This window comes from Glycine max, chromosome 17 (genome assembly GCF_000004515.6).
Source record: "Glycine max cultivar Williams 82 chromosome 17, Glycine_max_v4.0, whole genome shotgun sequence".
NCBI lineage: Eukaryota > Viridiplantae > Streptophyta > Magnoliopsida > Fabales > Fabaceae > Glycine > Glycine max.
The window spans coordinates 33,902,210-33,918,847 of NC_038253.2; the positions used below are offsets into that span (position 1 = coordinate 33,902,210).

Here is a 16,638-nt window from a genome sequence, read left to right on the forward strand (position 1 = left end):
TTATGTCCTTACATTATTTGTGCATAGACAAATAACACAAGGAAGGTTGAATAGTATTTTTAAAAATTTCATTTTTTCTTAAAATAGATACACATTATCGTCTTATGTGAGTTTTAATAAAAATAGATAGAGTGAAAAGCTTTATTAGACAATGAGAAAACAAATATAAGATCTAAAAAAAAATTAAATTTTGTCAGTTAAACACTAAGGAAAGTAATAAACAAAGAACACTCAAAGATTTATACTGGTTCTTCTCAACCACTGAGACTACATCCAATTCTTGACAACCCACTAAATTTCACTAACTTTATCAAAAGTTACAAGTATTCTTCTGTTTTACTCCTGACTCTTACAAAGACAAGCTCTACACCAAATTTGACTTCAACCAAGTATTTTTTGTCCTATATAAGATTTGTTGTAAGTTTGCATAATGACTAAGAGTCTTACAAATGGATATTACACTGAACACTTTAGTCTTTTCTCTCATGATTTACATTACAAAGTGTATTGAGAGCTTTTATCTATATAGATATTTGCAAAAATCTTTACAATAAAGAACGAAAGAATATTTCACAAGTTGATTTGTATCTTGTTTCTTCAAAACCTTTTTTATTTATAGCATTCATCTTTAAGTATATGTTATCTCACAACGGATGAATTCTTCACTCTACTTCTTCGTCTGATGAACTGTGGTCATTGAGGCATTTAATACTTGCATTAAATGCACGTTTCTTTTACATGCAGAGTTCATGCTTACAGGTTGGCGTGTCAAGCACTTCAGTAGAAAATCACTTCTTCCATTAGAGCAGGTCTATACAGTAGAGCACGCCTTTTGATGAAGATTAGCGCTTTCAGACTATAGATTTTATTTATTCTTCATAGGACTTTCACATATTCTAGGAGAATGTTTTCAGCAAGATAGAATTTTAGATGCAGAGTGTTAAATGAAGATCTCAAATGCACCACTTAATGCTATGATAGATTGTGTTTCTGAGATATCGTCTGAAAACATCAAACCACTACTACGAAAAATAGTTTCTACATTGGTTAATTTGGACATTCTACGTCGGTTATTAACCGTCGTCGTAGCCAACTTCGTAGAAAGTCTTCCCTTTCTACAAGGGTTCCATAGAAAACCGTTGTAGAAAAAGATATCATTATAAGACGGTCTCTGAAAAATTGTATTAGAATTTTTTTTAAGAAATTAAATATATTGAGGATTCTAAAACGGTTTTTTAAAAAAACCGTCTTAGAATTTTTAGGGAACCGTTTTAGAATGTATTTCTTTTAAAAAATATTATATGGATTTTTTGCAATCAATCTCAGATTTCTATTTCTAGTCACATGTTATTTCAATTCTGAAATAATAATAATAATAATAATAATAATAATAATAATAATAATAATAATAATAATAATATCATGATTATTAAGACAAATTGATATAAAGAAGCAGGGATATACTCTGCATGCTAATAGATACGGAAAAAAAAGGAACAAAAAACATTGTCCCCTGAAACAAGCATAAAATTCAGTTTAAGGATGAGGGTAAAATGTCAAAGAATCAACAACTAAACTTAGCACTACTACAATATGAGTAGGAAGGAGGCTTTCTTCAGATCTAAATTCTAATAGCTCAACTGATCTTCAACATTCAAATTTGAAGAATTGCAAACAACACCACTTATAGAATTAACACTAACATTATTTCTATAAAAGGATGAAGGAAGAAAATGTTATTAGCATAAGAGGGTGTAGTAACTGAAAAAGGATGAAGGAAGAAGGAAAAAAAGATAATGGATTTGAATTTCTTTAAATTGACATTTCTAATAAAATTAATAAATTTAACATTTATTCATGGAAAAAAATTGAAGAAAAATTTACCTTAGAGACCACGTGGCAGCCCACAACTCATCCATGTATCCACTCCCCAATTGTAGTATTATGGTATATGCCCATGGACAAATACCTGATAAGGAAATGTTAGTATGGTTGGACTCAAGGCACAAGGTCTGTAAAAAGGAAAGCCTACTGTTATGCATTGTTAAACTAATAAGCACCAAAACTTACCAGACAAGACAAAACAGAATGTGTTCTTATTCTATTCCTTTCTTTTAAAAAAATCAAAGGACTTGAAGAAGAGCATCTTTCCATTATTATTCTTTTTCTTGAATGTATTTGCAAAATATCTATTTATAGGCTTTGTAATTACAAGACTATTGTTTTCTACAGTTTACAAGTATAACTAATTTTACATTATAATATAATTTTGGTCTCTTAAGGTAGGTATGCTACACCAAGTTAGTCCTTCTATAAAATAACCATTTTGGTCTAACAAAAAACACTTAAGGGACCAAAGTAAAAAAAAATTAAAATAAAGAGATAAAATTGAAGCAAAAAATTCAGATGAGGGGCCAAATTATATTTTAACCAAATGAAATTCTAGTCATTAAAAAACATGACATTCTCTCTATTAGTGGTTAGTTTCAATTTTTTTATTTATTGGTGTATTGTTTTATATTTAAGAACTCGGGTAATTTGATTTCCTCTACTACAGCCACAACACCTCTATCACCATGACTAATTTTTATTTTATTTACCCTCTTCTTTTAAACAATGTTAAAGAAGCAACCTTTTTGTTGTAAAGACTAAAAACACACTACTACAATAATAGCTTATTACGACTTGCCAACAACAGCAGTTTATTCAGAGACTATCTTTGAATACTATCCAGTGGCAATGTTGTAATTAACTTCATTACTTCATTAACAACTAAGACGGTTTTCGAATAACCATCGTAGAATTGTGAGCGCTTATTCGAAAAAATCATGTTTAAACTACTATTTTTAATTTTTCGATTTCTCGCTCTCTTTGGGAGTGCAATGGTCATTAATTTTTCTTTCTCTCATTCTCGCGTTCCTTCGTCCCCTCGACTTCTTCGTCGTGGCATGGAGCTTGTGCTGCGACTTCTTTGTCGCGACATTGAGGGAGTTGGCACTGCTAGCACCTCGACTTCTTCTCACACTCATATACACTTCTTCATGCCTCACACATAATTCCAAAATCGCTAGAAACAAACCACACACACTCTCTCTGTCTCACATTCCTACGTTTTTTGTGCTCCGACGCCGAACAACCATAAGATCTACACCACAGTCGGAATCAGCCTCAACGACAGATGCGTGTTGGCAGGAATCATCAACTTTGTGGTAAATAAAAATCACACTTGTGTTTGGTGTTGTTTGAAAGAGGAAAAAACCTAAGGTCGAAGCCCAACACTCACATTACAGCATGAAAGGAAGGTTGAGGTAAATAAATAGTAGTAATTGTAATCCTTTGTAACCTAAACCTTGCGTTTGCGAGTGAGAATGAGGTTAGGTTTTGAAGGCAAAGGTTGGTGTTGTACCATGTCTTGTCTTGCTTGTACGGTATATCTCAGTTTCGAAAGTTTTTTGTTTACTTAGATGTCTCATTATCATATTTGTGGTGTGTTGTGTAGAGATAAGTAAAGCAAAGGAATGACGAACATAGACATCAAAGGGATCTTGAAGCAGAGGCTGATGATGGGTGTGTTCCGAAGAAGAAAATAGTGAGGACTTTGTGCCCTACTTCTTGATTCGTGGAATTGACTGAGAAGCTTCTTATAGGTATGATTTCTATTTGGTACTTCAAAAATGGAGTAGTGGGACTACAAGAGTAACTACTGATATTGAAGTAAGTTTTAAAGCCTAAAGAATAATGGATTTTCTTTTTCTTAAATCTGTTAACCAAATTCATAAGAATGTTGTTGAATTCAGTAATTTTTTCAATAAAAAAATCTTTTCATTTTGAAGGTTTTTGATAATTCTGTGGAGACTTTTGCTTCTGGGGCATGGAGTGCTTTAGGGAATGCATGGACGGGGGCATTGATTTTGTTCAGTGGTATAATTCATTGCTTTATTTATTTATTTTGACACTGACCCACATGGGGGTTGTTCTGTATGTCTAGTCACTGATCATTGCTCTGATGGTGATATGTTGATATTTTGATGGAGATAAACATCTATGCCACTTGAAAATATGTAGAATTAATTATTAAAAATACTTCAAATATAGTAATAGGAAAATGCTACAAGCTGTGAAAACTTTGGATTTGTTAAAAAAGCTTTTGTGAAGAGCATTTTTCTAGCACTCCCTCCTATTGGTGCCACATTATTTACAATTTCTAAGTTGGCAAGTTTGTTAGGCCATACAACATGGTTATTGGGGAGGGGGAGTGTAGAGAGGAGATGGTTTGTTATTTTGGTTATTGTTAGCTGAGAAATAGTTTTCTGGTGGTTCCTTGTAAGAGTTCAGGCTCTCCTTTCTACTTTCATTCATAATATTTGCTTATTTTCTTGTGTTCTACCGATTCTCTTTTTAGATCATTCAACGTTCCTCAAATTTCTGGTATAGATATATCAGTATTATAGTTGCATAAAAATTCTCCACTCTCTTTGCTTGCTTCAAATATGCTATATTTTTCTTCTTTTTTTTTCTTCCTGTCTTTTTATATTTAATTTATAGATTTGACTACTGTTGAGTGTTGACTGAGAAAAATGTTTCATTTTTTAATTGAAACCACGACCATTGTAAACTTTCCTGCACTTTGTTCTTAGTATCGATTGATATTCAATGGAAGCCTTGTGTTGCCTCTAGTATTCAACAAACTTTGTGTCTTTCCCTGAAATACAGGATTTGGTTTTTCTCACTTCTGGAGGTTCCTCATTTAGCAAGGACTTAAAGTGCATGATTTTTGTAATTTTTTAGGAATTAAAAACAAATAAATTTTTTATAGGGACTAAAACCAAAATGCATTTTATTATCAAGGACCAAAAATATATTTAAGCCTTTCCAATTTAGCATTATGGTATGGTTAAGTGGCTGAGTATTATATTGAATATTACTATGATAAAATGTTTTTGCTCAGCAGAAATTTGTTTTTCTTCAAGCATCTTGACTTAAAACCTGGAGCTTTACTCTGATGGTTTTAACAATTTCTTATTTAATATCAGAAAAATATTATCTTGAAGCATCTTGACTTAAAAAATTTCTTAAAATCCTGAATCTATGTTCATACATAGCATTATAGAACTAAGAGAAGATTGTAGGAAATATGATTAATTCATAACTTTGCAAACCGAGCATGTAGTGAGTATAATTTGATTTTTTTCATCAAGTGCAGTAACAAAACTACAATGAATTTTATGCATGATTTAAAATTTCACATGAATCTGACTCTCAGTTTTTGTTGATTATGCAGTACATCCGTCTCCATATTGCAGAAGGGTGCGATCCAGTTAACAAACTTTACTACTACGACTTGTCCAAACTTCCTAATGCGCTGGAAGACTTTCGGAATGGAAATTCCCTCCTCCTATTGGCCAAACTTATTGATAACTTTGATGCACAGTATGAAGCCATTGCCAATGATGACACCGTGTTTACATTTTTAACTAATAAAGATGCTCCAAGTATACCAAGTTCTACAAGTAAGATATTGATTGAATCAGTAAATAAGGGAAGGGATATCAATAAAAAAAAATAAAAAATTCAAGAGAAGAAGCATTAGAATATTGATTTTGTCAATTCCTTCACATGCAGTCCACGAAATTAGCCAATCAATTCATCTATTATTCCTTTTATTATTGATTCAGATTACTAACTCTTTAGCTTTTATCAATCTAAGTTGTGAGGTCCTTTCAGTTTATGTTTTTTTTTTAAATGAATCCTAGCAAATGGAGGAGCAGTTCAAGACTTTGATTGTCTTGTCTCACTATTTGGAGGTAACCATCAACTTTAGTTGCGAGAGGACTTAGCAGTCATTTGAAATTAGAAATTAATGTATGCCGCCTATGAAATAGTAATTAGTTATGATTAATGTCTATGAATGATGTGACCTGGTCAAAATTATTGGACATGCATTTTTTTTACTTTCCATAATCACATGATGTTACTTATAGCTATAATCCATCCAAGTCTCACCCTCCACCTATGTTTTCGATGTTGCTTTATTTTAAAAATAAATAAAATTTAGAAATTAATTGCTTTTATATTAGGCCTTTTGTATGCAATTGCTTTGTGATAATTTATTTTGCTCTATGAAATTTGGATCTCGGTGACCAATGAATTAACTTACTTGCTCCATGAAATTTGGATCTTGGTGACCAATGAATTAACTTACATTCCAGAGCCCCTTCTAAAGGTCTCTCTCACTTTCTCTCTCTCCCACTGAAATTATCAACAGCTAGTATGATTTTTAGTATTATTTACTAATTAAATAACTTGTTTAATCTAATTTAAATTGTTTGGTAATCAATTTTTTTAATAAATTATAGTATTTTTTTAAGACTATACTTCAAGCAAGTTTTTAAAACACCAGCTTCAAAGTTTATTTTTTTTCTTTTATTCTTAAAGTTTTTGTTGAATTTTACCCTTTTCTAGACAATGTAAGAATTTATATATTGTTTCTCTTCTACTTATAAGGTAATATTTCATCCGTGCTAAAAAAATATTTTATTTGTTCATATAACATTTATTGGAGAAGCTTCTCGAGTCAGCGGGCGCCCATTGAACCCAACAAAGCTGAAGAGTGAGGGACGTTGTGTCGGTGTTTCAACAGATGTGGTTTCGGACGCTACCAAACCCGATTACCCGATCATGTATGCCAGTGTCGGGTTTTTCAAGATGACGCGCTATACATCAAAGGAGGTCATAGGGAGGAACTGGTACGTTACCGTTAACTTTCTCATGGTTAAACATATTTTTAGTTTGTGTAAAAATATAAAATAAATTAATTATATTATTGAATAAGGAACGCTAGTAATATATTCTCTAACGAAAAATTATGTGATTAAGACTATTATAATCTTAACTAATCAATACATAATATATGAAATTGAGTGTTATTATTTTTTTTCATTACACATCACTTTGGTCATAATTATTCACACTAGTAATTTGAAATGGTCTATTAAGTTTTCTTTTCTACTACACTCCTCTTAATCCACCTGTTTTCTTGTACCTTAGAATTTATTGTAAAATAATGATTGAGTCTAATTAAATGAAACGTGAGATAAATAGAATTTTATAATTTTTAATAAATTTTAATTAATAAAATAATGATTGAGTCTAATAATAATATATTAACAAATTTGTTGATAACATTTGTCTTATTCAATTATATAGTATAATATGAGATAAATTTATTGATTTTTACTTTAAAAGTCATTAATAATGATTTTGGTATTATTGATTTTGTTCAGAATTTTGCCCAACACGATTACATTTATTGATTTTGTTTTATTTTTCTCTGTCTTAGTGTGGTTTTGACATCTTGTAATTTTAATTAGGTCTAAGAAATTCAGGTCAAAATGGAAGACAGGCATAAGTTCCAGGAAGTTCCAAAGCCAAAATATGATTGTCTTTTACTTGGTAAGCTTTCACGATCCATGCTGACTTTGTTCTCTCTTACTTTGCTTTATTGTTCTATGCTATATATATCCATAACCTTTTTTTTTAATTTAATTTCAGATCTTGGTGTGTATATGTGTGTGTGTTCAAGTAGGATTTTGTTTTAAGAATATAATAAACACTGATAGTGTAAAGAATTGTAAGAATTGTTATATTGACACAGTGTTACTTAATTTCAAACCGTCAGCCATGTTCAACATAAGTTTGTTTGATTTTCAAAATAACTACCTTAAAAGTCATACAAAAGGATGATTTCTGATTAACAGTGTAAATTTTTTACACTGACTGTTCATATTTATTAAACTCTTGTTTTAATTGGTATTGATATGTATGTTCTTTCTATATTTTTTTAGCAATCAATGTTATGTTGTTCTTTTATTGAAATGAATAGTGTATACTCTTTATTGATTATTAATATTAAGGAAACTTCTTGTCATAGTGACTGAAATACCAATTAGCATGAGAAATCCGTAGGGGAAACAAAAAAAAACTTGTAGGCTGCTGGCATTTACGGAAGTAACATCTTAAATATGTATGTTCTTTCTTGTATTGTTTCATGCATGGAGTTTTTAAATGATGACTTGTCATCAAACCCATAATTGTATTTTAATGTCTGATAGTTTTAGTACGTACTAAGTTGGATATCAATTTTAGTACCTGGATATCAATTTTAATGTCTCATAATTTGTCACTTTCGATGTTCTTTCTAAGACGGTTATTACGAAATAATCATCTTTGAAAAGTTTTTACTTTGACATTCAAAGATGGTTACTACGAAATAACAGTCTTTGAAAGGTTTCTTCGTTTGACATTCAAAGACAGTTATTTCATAATAACCGTCTTTGAAAAGTTTTTGGTTTTCACATTTAAAGACGATTATTTCGAAATAACCGTCTTTGAAAGGTTTCTTCGTTTGACAATAAAAGACGATTATTTCATAATAACCTTCTTTGAAAGGTTTTTGGTTTTTACATTCAAAGACGGTTATTACGAAATAACCGTCTTTGAATGTAAATGCTGACACAGCATACAAAAACGGTTATTAGTTAATAACTGTCTTTAAAAGGTTCGTATATTCAAAGACGATTATTATAATAACCGTCCTAAAAACCAATTTTATTTTAGCGATATTTTAAACAACGACAATTGATAACCATTATTAAATGTACTTATTAACCGTCGTAAAAAAACTTTTTTTTAGTAGTGACAAGATATTTATTTGGGTATACCTTGACATTTTCTTCCCTCTCTTTTAATCTATCTTAGTTTTGGACAAGCTTAAAAGAAATAGAAAATTCAAGGTTAGACAATCATGCAACTAAATATTAAAAGAGGAAGTAAACAGTGATATATACAAACACATAAGTTTGATTGAAAGGAATTTTATTAGGAATAAGAATTAAAAAATATACAATCTAAATATGAATCTTGTAAACCTGACATCTTCATCATCTATATATTCATTTGCACTCTCACTGCAAGAAGAATATGATGAAAGAATTAATCCATATTGCACTTCTTTCTGATGTCACCTTTTTAATAGCATAGCCTCCCACCAAATCAATTCTCACTGCATCCTTTGCTCCAGGAATTGCATCCTTGTTTAAATCATCAATTTTTGACTCATGGACCTGAAACCAAATTAAACACACATTTCTTGGAGCTTACGTGTAGTTTATAGTAATTAATTTTCTTGAGAAAAAATAAAGAAGGGTCTAGGGTACTACCGTATAAAAAAAATAATTATTAAGTCATCTTATGGTACTCAAACAAATAATAATGCACTATAGCGTCCATGTAGCCCGCAGCCATGGAATATTCATCCTTTCTTCCATAATAAGCAATATAAGTATTCAAAAGTAAAGACTTTTAGCATGATCAATGACACTAAAAAGTAAATCTTTTTTAACTGATGCTGGTAAAGACAAACCTAACTAGTGATATTTGTTCCCCAATTTGGACCCTCTGCAAACGATCAAATACTAAAATTTTAAAGGCTTTTTCAATGGAATGAGTGCTTGCCTACAATAACCAAGGTGAGATTTAATATTCATTTATATACATACATGTAAAATATTAATTTCATATTCAAATGTAACGAACACATGTGCCTCTATATTTTTCACCCAAAAACAAGAAAAAGATTTGTTAGAAAATAATACTAGCAATTCATATCATTTATTTGTCTCCTCTCTATTTCAGGCTAATACCAAGAAGAAATAAAAAGTGGTCCCTAAATCAATACAATCTTTCTATTTGAGGAGGCTGTAAGGCTAACTTATACTTCTCAAAATGCAGTTACATCCATTCAAGTATTTTATACCAACTTAAAATTTACATAGCAAACCTATGGTCATCAAGCGAAAACCAAAAGCACCCGAGTGTCATTACAATTAGTGCACCAATTTTTATTATATTTTGATGGAAACTGATATACTATGTTCAGTATTCTATTTTACTAATTTATCAATGTTCTATCATATTTTGTTTGATCATGTGTATTTTCTACTTATAACATAAATGGTTAATAAAATCCATCAAACAACTTATATATAAAATTGCTTCTTTGTTTATAATTGAATTCAAGTAAACAATTCCATATCAACTACACCAATCCAGTTCAAATGAATGGCTGAAACACAAATAGATTTGAGGAGTCTCAGAACAACATTGAAGTATAAATTGTTTCAAAGGCATAATAGAAAATGTAAATATGAAAGTATAAGAGCTAGTATAATTACAAAAGAGGATATTCATTACTAATTAAGAATTAACATAATTTCTCGAGGCATATATTTAAACTTTGCACTCCAATAGAACTATATGTCTAAATGGGCTCAATAAAATGTTTAAAAGTTCACATGATAAGGGAGTGAATAAAAATGAACTTACAGTTTCTCCAAAAGCTCATCAGTCATATCAACCCAAAAGGGATCCTCTGGGTCCATCTGTGTCAATATGTTTACTAATTGCTGAACCATATGGCATAAACCTGAATATCTATTCACATTTCCACCATCCCATAGTCAAAAAAATAAAATGTGTCAGCTAAAAGCTAATCTAAAACACAAGAAATTGCATAGCATGAGAAAATATAAATAATACTTTTTGTAATCGTCCCGTCCAGTAACATGGTAGCGTTGCATAATGAGGTTCTCTCTATGACCCCCTTCCCTCTTCCATTCCAAAAAATTAACCTTCTTCAAAAGCTTCTTTCATCGAAACTTAAGCTTCCTCATTGTTCTTCACTGTCATTCAAATACACAAAACTAAATAATCAATTTATAAAGGTAGAAGAAGAATAACTCTTGAGTCCATCTATCAGCAGCACCATAAATAAATTACTCAATCAAGTTCAAAACTTTTGACATGCAATGTGATGATCCCTTTCTTATTGTGCAACAAAGACACAAAAAGAAGGGCTTGGAACAGGGAGGGTCATTGAACAAAGTTTATGAATTGCCCAAAAGAGAATGACATAAGATGAAAGGCAACTTAGGTATTGTATCAGTGCATCATATAAAACTAAATGAAAAGTTTCTTCAAAGGGAAAAAATGGCAGAAGAAGCGACAGTGAAGCAAGGAGACATTGAAAAAACGGGGGGAAATGGTAAAAAAAAAAAACTACCAGTACATTGTTTTCCTTGGTGGATGTCCCAGCTAACTTGCAAAGAAGCGACAAGAGAGAAAGAGACTAGGACAAAGAACGGCGACAACACCAAAGAGCAGTCGCGAAGGAACGAGAAAGAGGATAGCTTCTGGCGATGAAGAATCCAACTCAATCTCGTGAGCAATGAACACATGTGCCTATATATCTTCACCAGTTCTATGGGGATCTCCACGACGATGGAGGCGCAAACAAAGAGAGAGAGAGAGAGCGAGGAGGAGAATTTAGGGTTTTCTAAAACTAAGGGAGAGAGAGATTAAAAAGAAGATGAAAATAAGTTGAGCGAGAGCCACTTCGCGCATTCCCTGAATACATTGTATTCTCGCATTCTATGTTGGTTCAACAAGAACTGATGTCATAATGCGTTTTCAAATATGGTTTTGGCAACACCGTCTTTAAAAAGTTTTAGTTATTTAAAAAAATGTCACCGCTTTACTTACGACATCGGTTTTTGTACAATTGTCATAAAACATGTGCCGTAGAAGATCATTTTTGTGGTAGTGAATGCAAAAATATAAATCATGATGTGATAACACATCGACACAACTTTTATTAGTTGTGTTTATTTGTATCTAATCAAAATAATTAGGAGTCTTGATTTGTCTTTAAGACATTAATCTCTTTTGACTTAACAACTTGCAATCCTATTTGCGACCTGCAAATTACTAAATCACCTAATTAACTTCTTACACGACGGAAAACTAGCAACAAAAAAAGGACCAATTATTCACAATGAATATGGATATGTATGCAAAGGATAGACTTCATTTAAACACTTAATTTTTTTTTATGTTTAATCTTTTATCATCACTAAAATTGAATTGCGAGAAAATAAATGCTTAAAGTCCAAATTAAAATGCCTAGTTCTATTATGATCCAATTCTTATAATGGACTACATGTGTCTTATTCATGTGAGTCCACAAAGTCTCACTACAAGAAAAATGACATATACCTACAGACGCTTTTTTCCTACAGACATTAATTAGTGTAGGTAAATCTTAAAAATACTTCTACCTACAAATGACTAATGTAGGTAAAACTCAACCATTTGTACCAATCATTATTTGGTGTAAGTAAATTCATTAAAACTGAAAAAAGACTTCTACCTACAATTACATTGTGTAGGTAAAACTCCAAAAAACTTGTGTCTATGGTTGATTAGTGTAGGTAAAACTCAAAAGGATTTTCACCTACAAAAGCCACAGTGTAGGCAAAATTCTAAAAAACTTATACCTACAACTACGTGATGTAGATAAAAGTTCATAACACATGTGCCTATAATTGGTTAATGTAGGTATAACCTCAAAAGTCTTGTACCTACGATTGTTGGTGTAGGTAAAACTCGTTAAGACTGTTTAAATTTGAATATTAATCTCTTGTTTTTTTAGTAAATACTCAATCTCAAAAAATAACCATTCAATTTAAATTAATTTTTAGTTAATAATTGTTCAAAATTTTAAAGATAAAATATATTAATTAGTAATATTAAATTTTAATTTAGATTAACATTATTTTTTATGGCAATTTCTTGTTAGTTTTAGCAATGATATTCATTTTATCTTGAAATCAAACTCCAAAATGGCCACAAGCCTTTGGATTATGGACCGGGCCTTTGAATTGATGCAGAGAAGGTACTAGTTTAGTTTCACCAAAATAACCCGCAGACGCAAACGTTCAAAACACATCCGTCTGCCCCAACATTACAAGGTAGATCCCTTCTCTCTTTTCTTCCTTTCCCCTTTTGTTTCCCTTCTTCTCTCAGGCAATTCCTCAATCACGCTTTTCCTTTTTTTTTTCTTTTTTTTTTGCAATTCCTTCGCAATTTTCCCTTTTATTTTTCATTTTCCCCTCTTTTTTTCTTCTTCTTACGTGTTTTACACTGCGAAGAATAATTTGATTGATTGATTAACGCATCAGGAGAAATTTCAGTTACATTGCAAACTTATCTGAACTTGATTCAGTTTTCTATATGCTTCAGCTTTTGTATATTATTATATTATTATTTGTTTTTATTTATACTTTGCCTGACTTGTTGCATATATAATGTAATAGTTCGATTTCCATGCCCTTGGTTTGCGTGTTTATCTATTCGTGTTTGGGTAAAGAGAGTGTGTAGCCATATGATATATCATCATCTTCTTCTTCTTCGTTCTGGACACGCAGCAATTAACATAGGGTTTGAGATTGATGCGCAGGTTAAATGGCATGTTGCTGTTACTTGCTGAGTTTTATTTTGAAATTTGAATTGAAATAAGAATGTTGATTGTGAATGGTTTAACTGAACCCCTACTTTCTAGTTCATTCTCTTTTATTTTTTTCTTTTTTGTTTTGTTTTGAGTAGTGATTGCTACACAACTAGATACAATTAGCTATGAGTTTTAAAATGAGTCAGTTAGATTCAAAAGGATTTGTAGGGACCACTCATTTATTGAAAGGTCAATTAATATTTGTATTGTGTGTGTGGAATGGGTGTGTTTGTGATTTGGAGACAAATTTTAGAGAGAGAAATGCTGATTGAAAGAGTTAGGGTTAGGAAGTATGTGTTTTTTGTCATAACTAAACAAGGTTGATTAGATAGTTGGTGGATTAATCTTAATTTACAGTATTTTCTTTTATTCTTATTATCTCCTATCTCTGCAGTGGCATTATAATTCAAGGGCTGACCATTCTTGCTCCAGTTGACTCACCAAACACTGATGGAATAGATCCAGGTAAATTATTATTATTATTTTCACTGGCTTTCAGAGGAAAACATTAGATAAAAAGAAAAAAGGGAAAAAGCTATGTGGGATTAACAATATACTGGTACTTAGTTGTTTATTAGATGCTATATGTGAGCTAAATCTCTATTCAAATATTAGGCGACTCATGTTTAAGAAAGAATTTGACACAAGCTATGTGGGATTCAATTCTGGATCAGAGCTTCTCTCTCGTCAGAATTTATGTAATGCGTACCTTGACTTCAAAATACATGTCATCTTGCTACCTTCTATATGGCTGCTCTGTGCCACTATATGGAATTGACTCCTATGCTTTTGACATTAGTTTGTAAATATTGCAATTCAACTTGTTTATTTACGGAATAATTCATTCAGCCTTATTTTGGTTGCTAAAGAAAAAAATAATTGCTTATAATTTTTGTTTGAGTGCAGCCAAATTGCTATTCCAGAGTTATAAGTGTTAATGTCGATGAACATATTATAATATTTGCGAAGAGGGACATTAAACAGTGGGAAGAGCTTACATATGATTACAGGTTTACCTCTTCTCCAAATGAGGCAGAGGGAGCAATTGTTGTTATTATTATTAGGAAAATTTAAAGATAGAATGACTTAAAAACTTTGGGTCTGCTGGCATGTTCACAAATGCAAGGCCGTATCTGCTGTTAGTGGCAGTTCAATTTGGGTCTGCTGGCATGTTCATATTTGGGATGGATTCTATAAAGAAGGGTATGAGCCATTACGTGTTCATCGTCTATCGTAATGCCATCGCCTCTGTATCTCTTGCTCCCTTCGCATTTGTTCTTGAAAGGTCTCTTCCCTTCACCTATCATTCATTCGTAATAAACATGATCCTTGCATGCATGCATATACATCAAAGTACTCAGCTCTATTAAAATAAAATAAATATTGTTTTAATTTGCAGGAAAGTTAGGCCCAAGATGACTTTCTGGGTATTTTCAGAGATTATGGCACTGGCTTTCTTCGAGTAATCATTATCCTACACTTACATATATATGAAATTATATTATACTTCCTGATATTTTTAATTAATTATTATGTATTTAGTGCACATAGTTAAATAAATTATTTATATGGTGTTACTACTTGCAGAATAATGCTGGACCAGTGCTTCGCCCTCTTGGGCATGAAATTCACGTCGGCATCTTTCCTATCTGCTGTTATGAACTCCGCTCACTCTGTTACTTTTGTGATGGCTGTCATTCTAAGGTAAGTAATAATAAATCAAATAAGAGTTATATTTTTGTATCACTAATTCCACAATCATAGTAATGGTTGATGCGACTACGTGTTTTGATTCATCACAATCAGCATTACGACCATAATTGATATGATCGCATCAGTCATATTTTTTTTTACAATTTCTCATAACGTAAAAGTTTTTAACTCATAGTATTTAATTACCTACATGCTTATCTAATATAAAAATAAAAAAGACTCTAAATAATGGTCCATCAGGGGATATGTTAGTAATGCGCAGGAAAATTTTCAAAATGAAAAGGTGTAATTCACCTTTTATACATAAAACTATCAATTAAAATATCATATTTCACAAAAAATTACAAATTTATTTTAAAAAAATCATCGATCTATGAAACTTTAATCTCACTTGCCATAAAATCTTTCACATTTACTCACATTTGCATATTTGCTTGCTACCTTTGAACCTTTAAAATCATTTTGCATTCCGAATTTGTCAGAAGCCTCTAATTATTTAAATAAAAAAATCTAAGAAATTTTCATAAAAAAAGAAGAAGAAGAATTGAACAAGAGAGTTAATGAAGAACGAGAAACGCTCCATGAAAGCTAAGGAAAAGGAGAGACATGCAATTTAAGTGGAACTGAAAATACGAAATTTAAAAAGCAAGAAAATTTTCTTGTTTGTGTGGTGACACAAAGCAAGTAAAGAACGTAACCATGCTTTAGCATAGTAATAGTAAAGAACTTAATTATTGAAGTATTATCTAATGATTATTGATTTTTAATAATTATTTTAAAACTTGTATATGATTTTTTATTTTTCATTTATGAAAAATTAAAATGAAACACTTAATTAGAAGTTAAAACTTTTAGTATACTTACAACAGACTCAGTTGTTTTACTTATGTTGAATAATATTCAGTTCATGTTAGTATAATATATTTGTATTGATAATATAAAATAATTTTACCCACTCATTTAATATTTAATTAAAAAGGTTATATTGAATGAAAACTCATTTACAACTATAAATGTAAATCGTTTCCTCAAATTTAAATATTGCCATTTAAATGTCCATAGTTTCATTAGTTTGACTTAAGAGTTGAGACTTATTACCCGGTACATGATAAAGGGATGGGGTTGGAATGCAGTGGAAGTAGTTTAACCGGAGGAGGACTAGTTAAATGAGACATATGAAATATTTTAAACAATTCTGTTTCAATAGGATAGGAGGTAGATAGCTATTTCGTTCAAAATAGAACCATGGTAATGTGAGACATATGACCATATGTTCTTGGTAATGTGGCTATCTGCATGTGCATGAATAGCTCAAGAGTGAATCAGAACCATGGTCATGTGAGTTCAAGTGCTTGGTTCTTTGACATGGATATCCTTATTTTATATGATTTTGATATTTCATATTTGCATATGATTATATTTATAGTTTCTAGCAATTTGTTCATTTCAACTTAATTCATATATTGCTGGTTTGCAGGATATAAAATGTGGTATTTATGGTGCCAATTTTGCAGAATGGA

At 31.0% G+C, this 16,638-nt stretch overlaps 1 protein-coding gene and 1 long non-coding RNA gene across 4 annotated transcripts; both read left to right on the plus strand.

Annotated features, from left to right (window-relative positions):
• The first annotated feature begins 2,826 nt into the window (after positions 1 to 2,826).
• On the plus strand, positions 2,827 to 9,965 carry LOC102662180 (uncharacterized). Of its 3 annotated transcripts, none has more exons than XR_005889207.1 (6): positions 2,827 to 3,308; positions 3,500 to 3,647; positions 3,834 to 3,921; positions 5,282 to 6,746; positions 7,371 to 7,452; positions 9,694 to 9,965. It is a non-coding gene; the product is annotated as an uncharacterized lncRNA (long non-coding RNA). The 3 variants fall into 3 exon arrangements; XR_005889208.1 differs by lacking the exon at positions 9,694 to 9,965 and adding an exon at positions 7,552 to 7,724; XR_419204.4 differs by lacking the exon at positions 9,694 to 9,965 and having other exon boundaries at positions 7,371 to 7,539.
• Positions 9,966 to 12,737: 2,772 nt separating this feature from the next.
• LOC121173882 (WAT1-related protein At4g08300) lies at positions 12,738 to 16,602 on the plus strand. The gene is made up of 6 exons (XM_041011420.1): positions 12,738 to 12,790; positions 13,800 to 13,870; positions 14,549 to 14,690; positions 14,805 to 14,867; positions 14,993 to 15,109; positions 16,596 to 16,602. Exons 1-6 carry the CDS (start codon positions 12,738 to 12,740, stop codon positions 16,600 to 16,602), a joined length of 453 nt encoding a protein of 150 aa, XP_040867354.1.
• Positions 16,603 to 16,638: the final 36 nt, after the last annotated feature.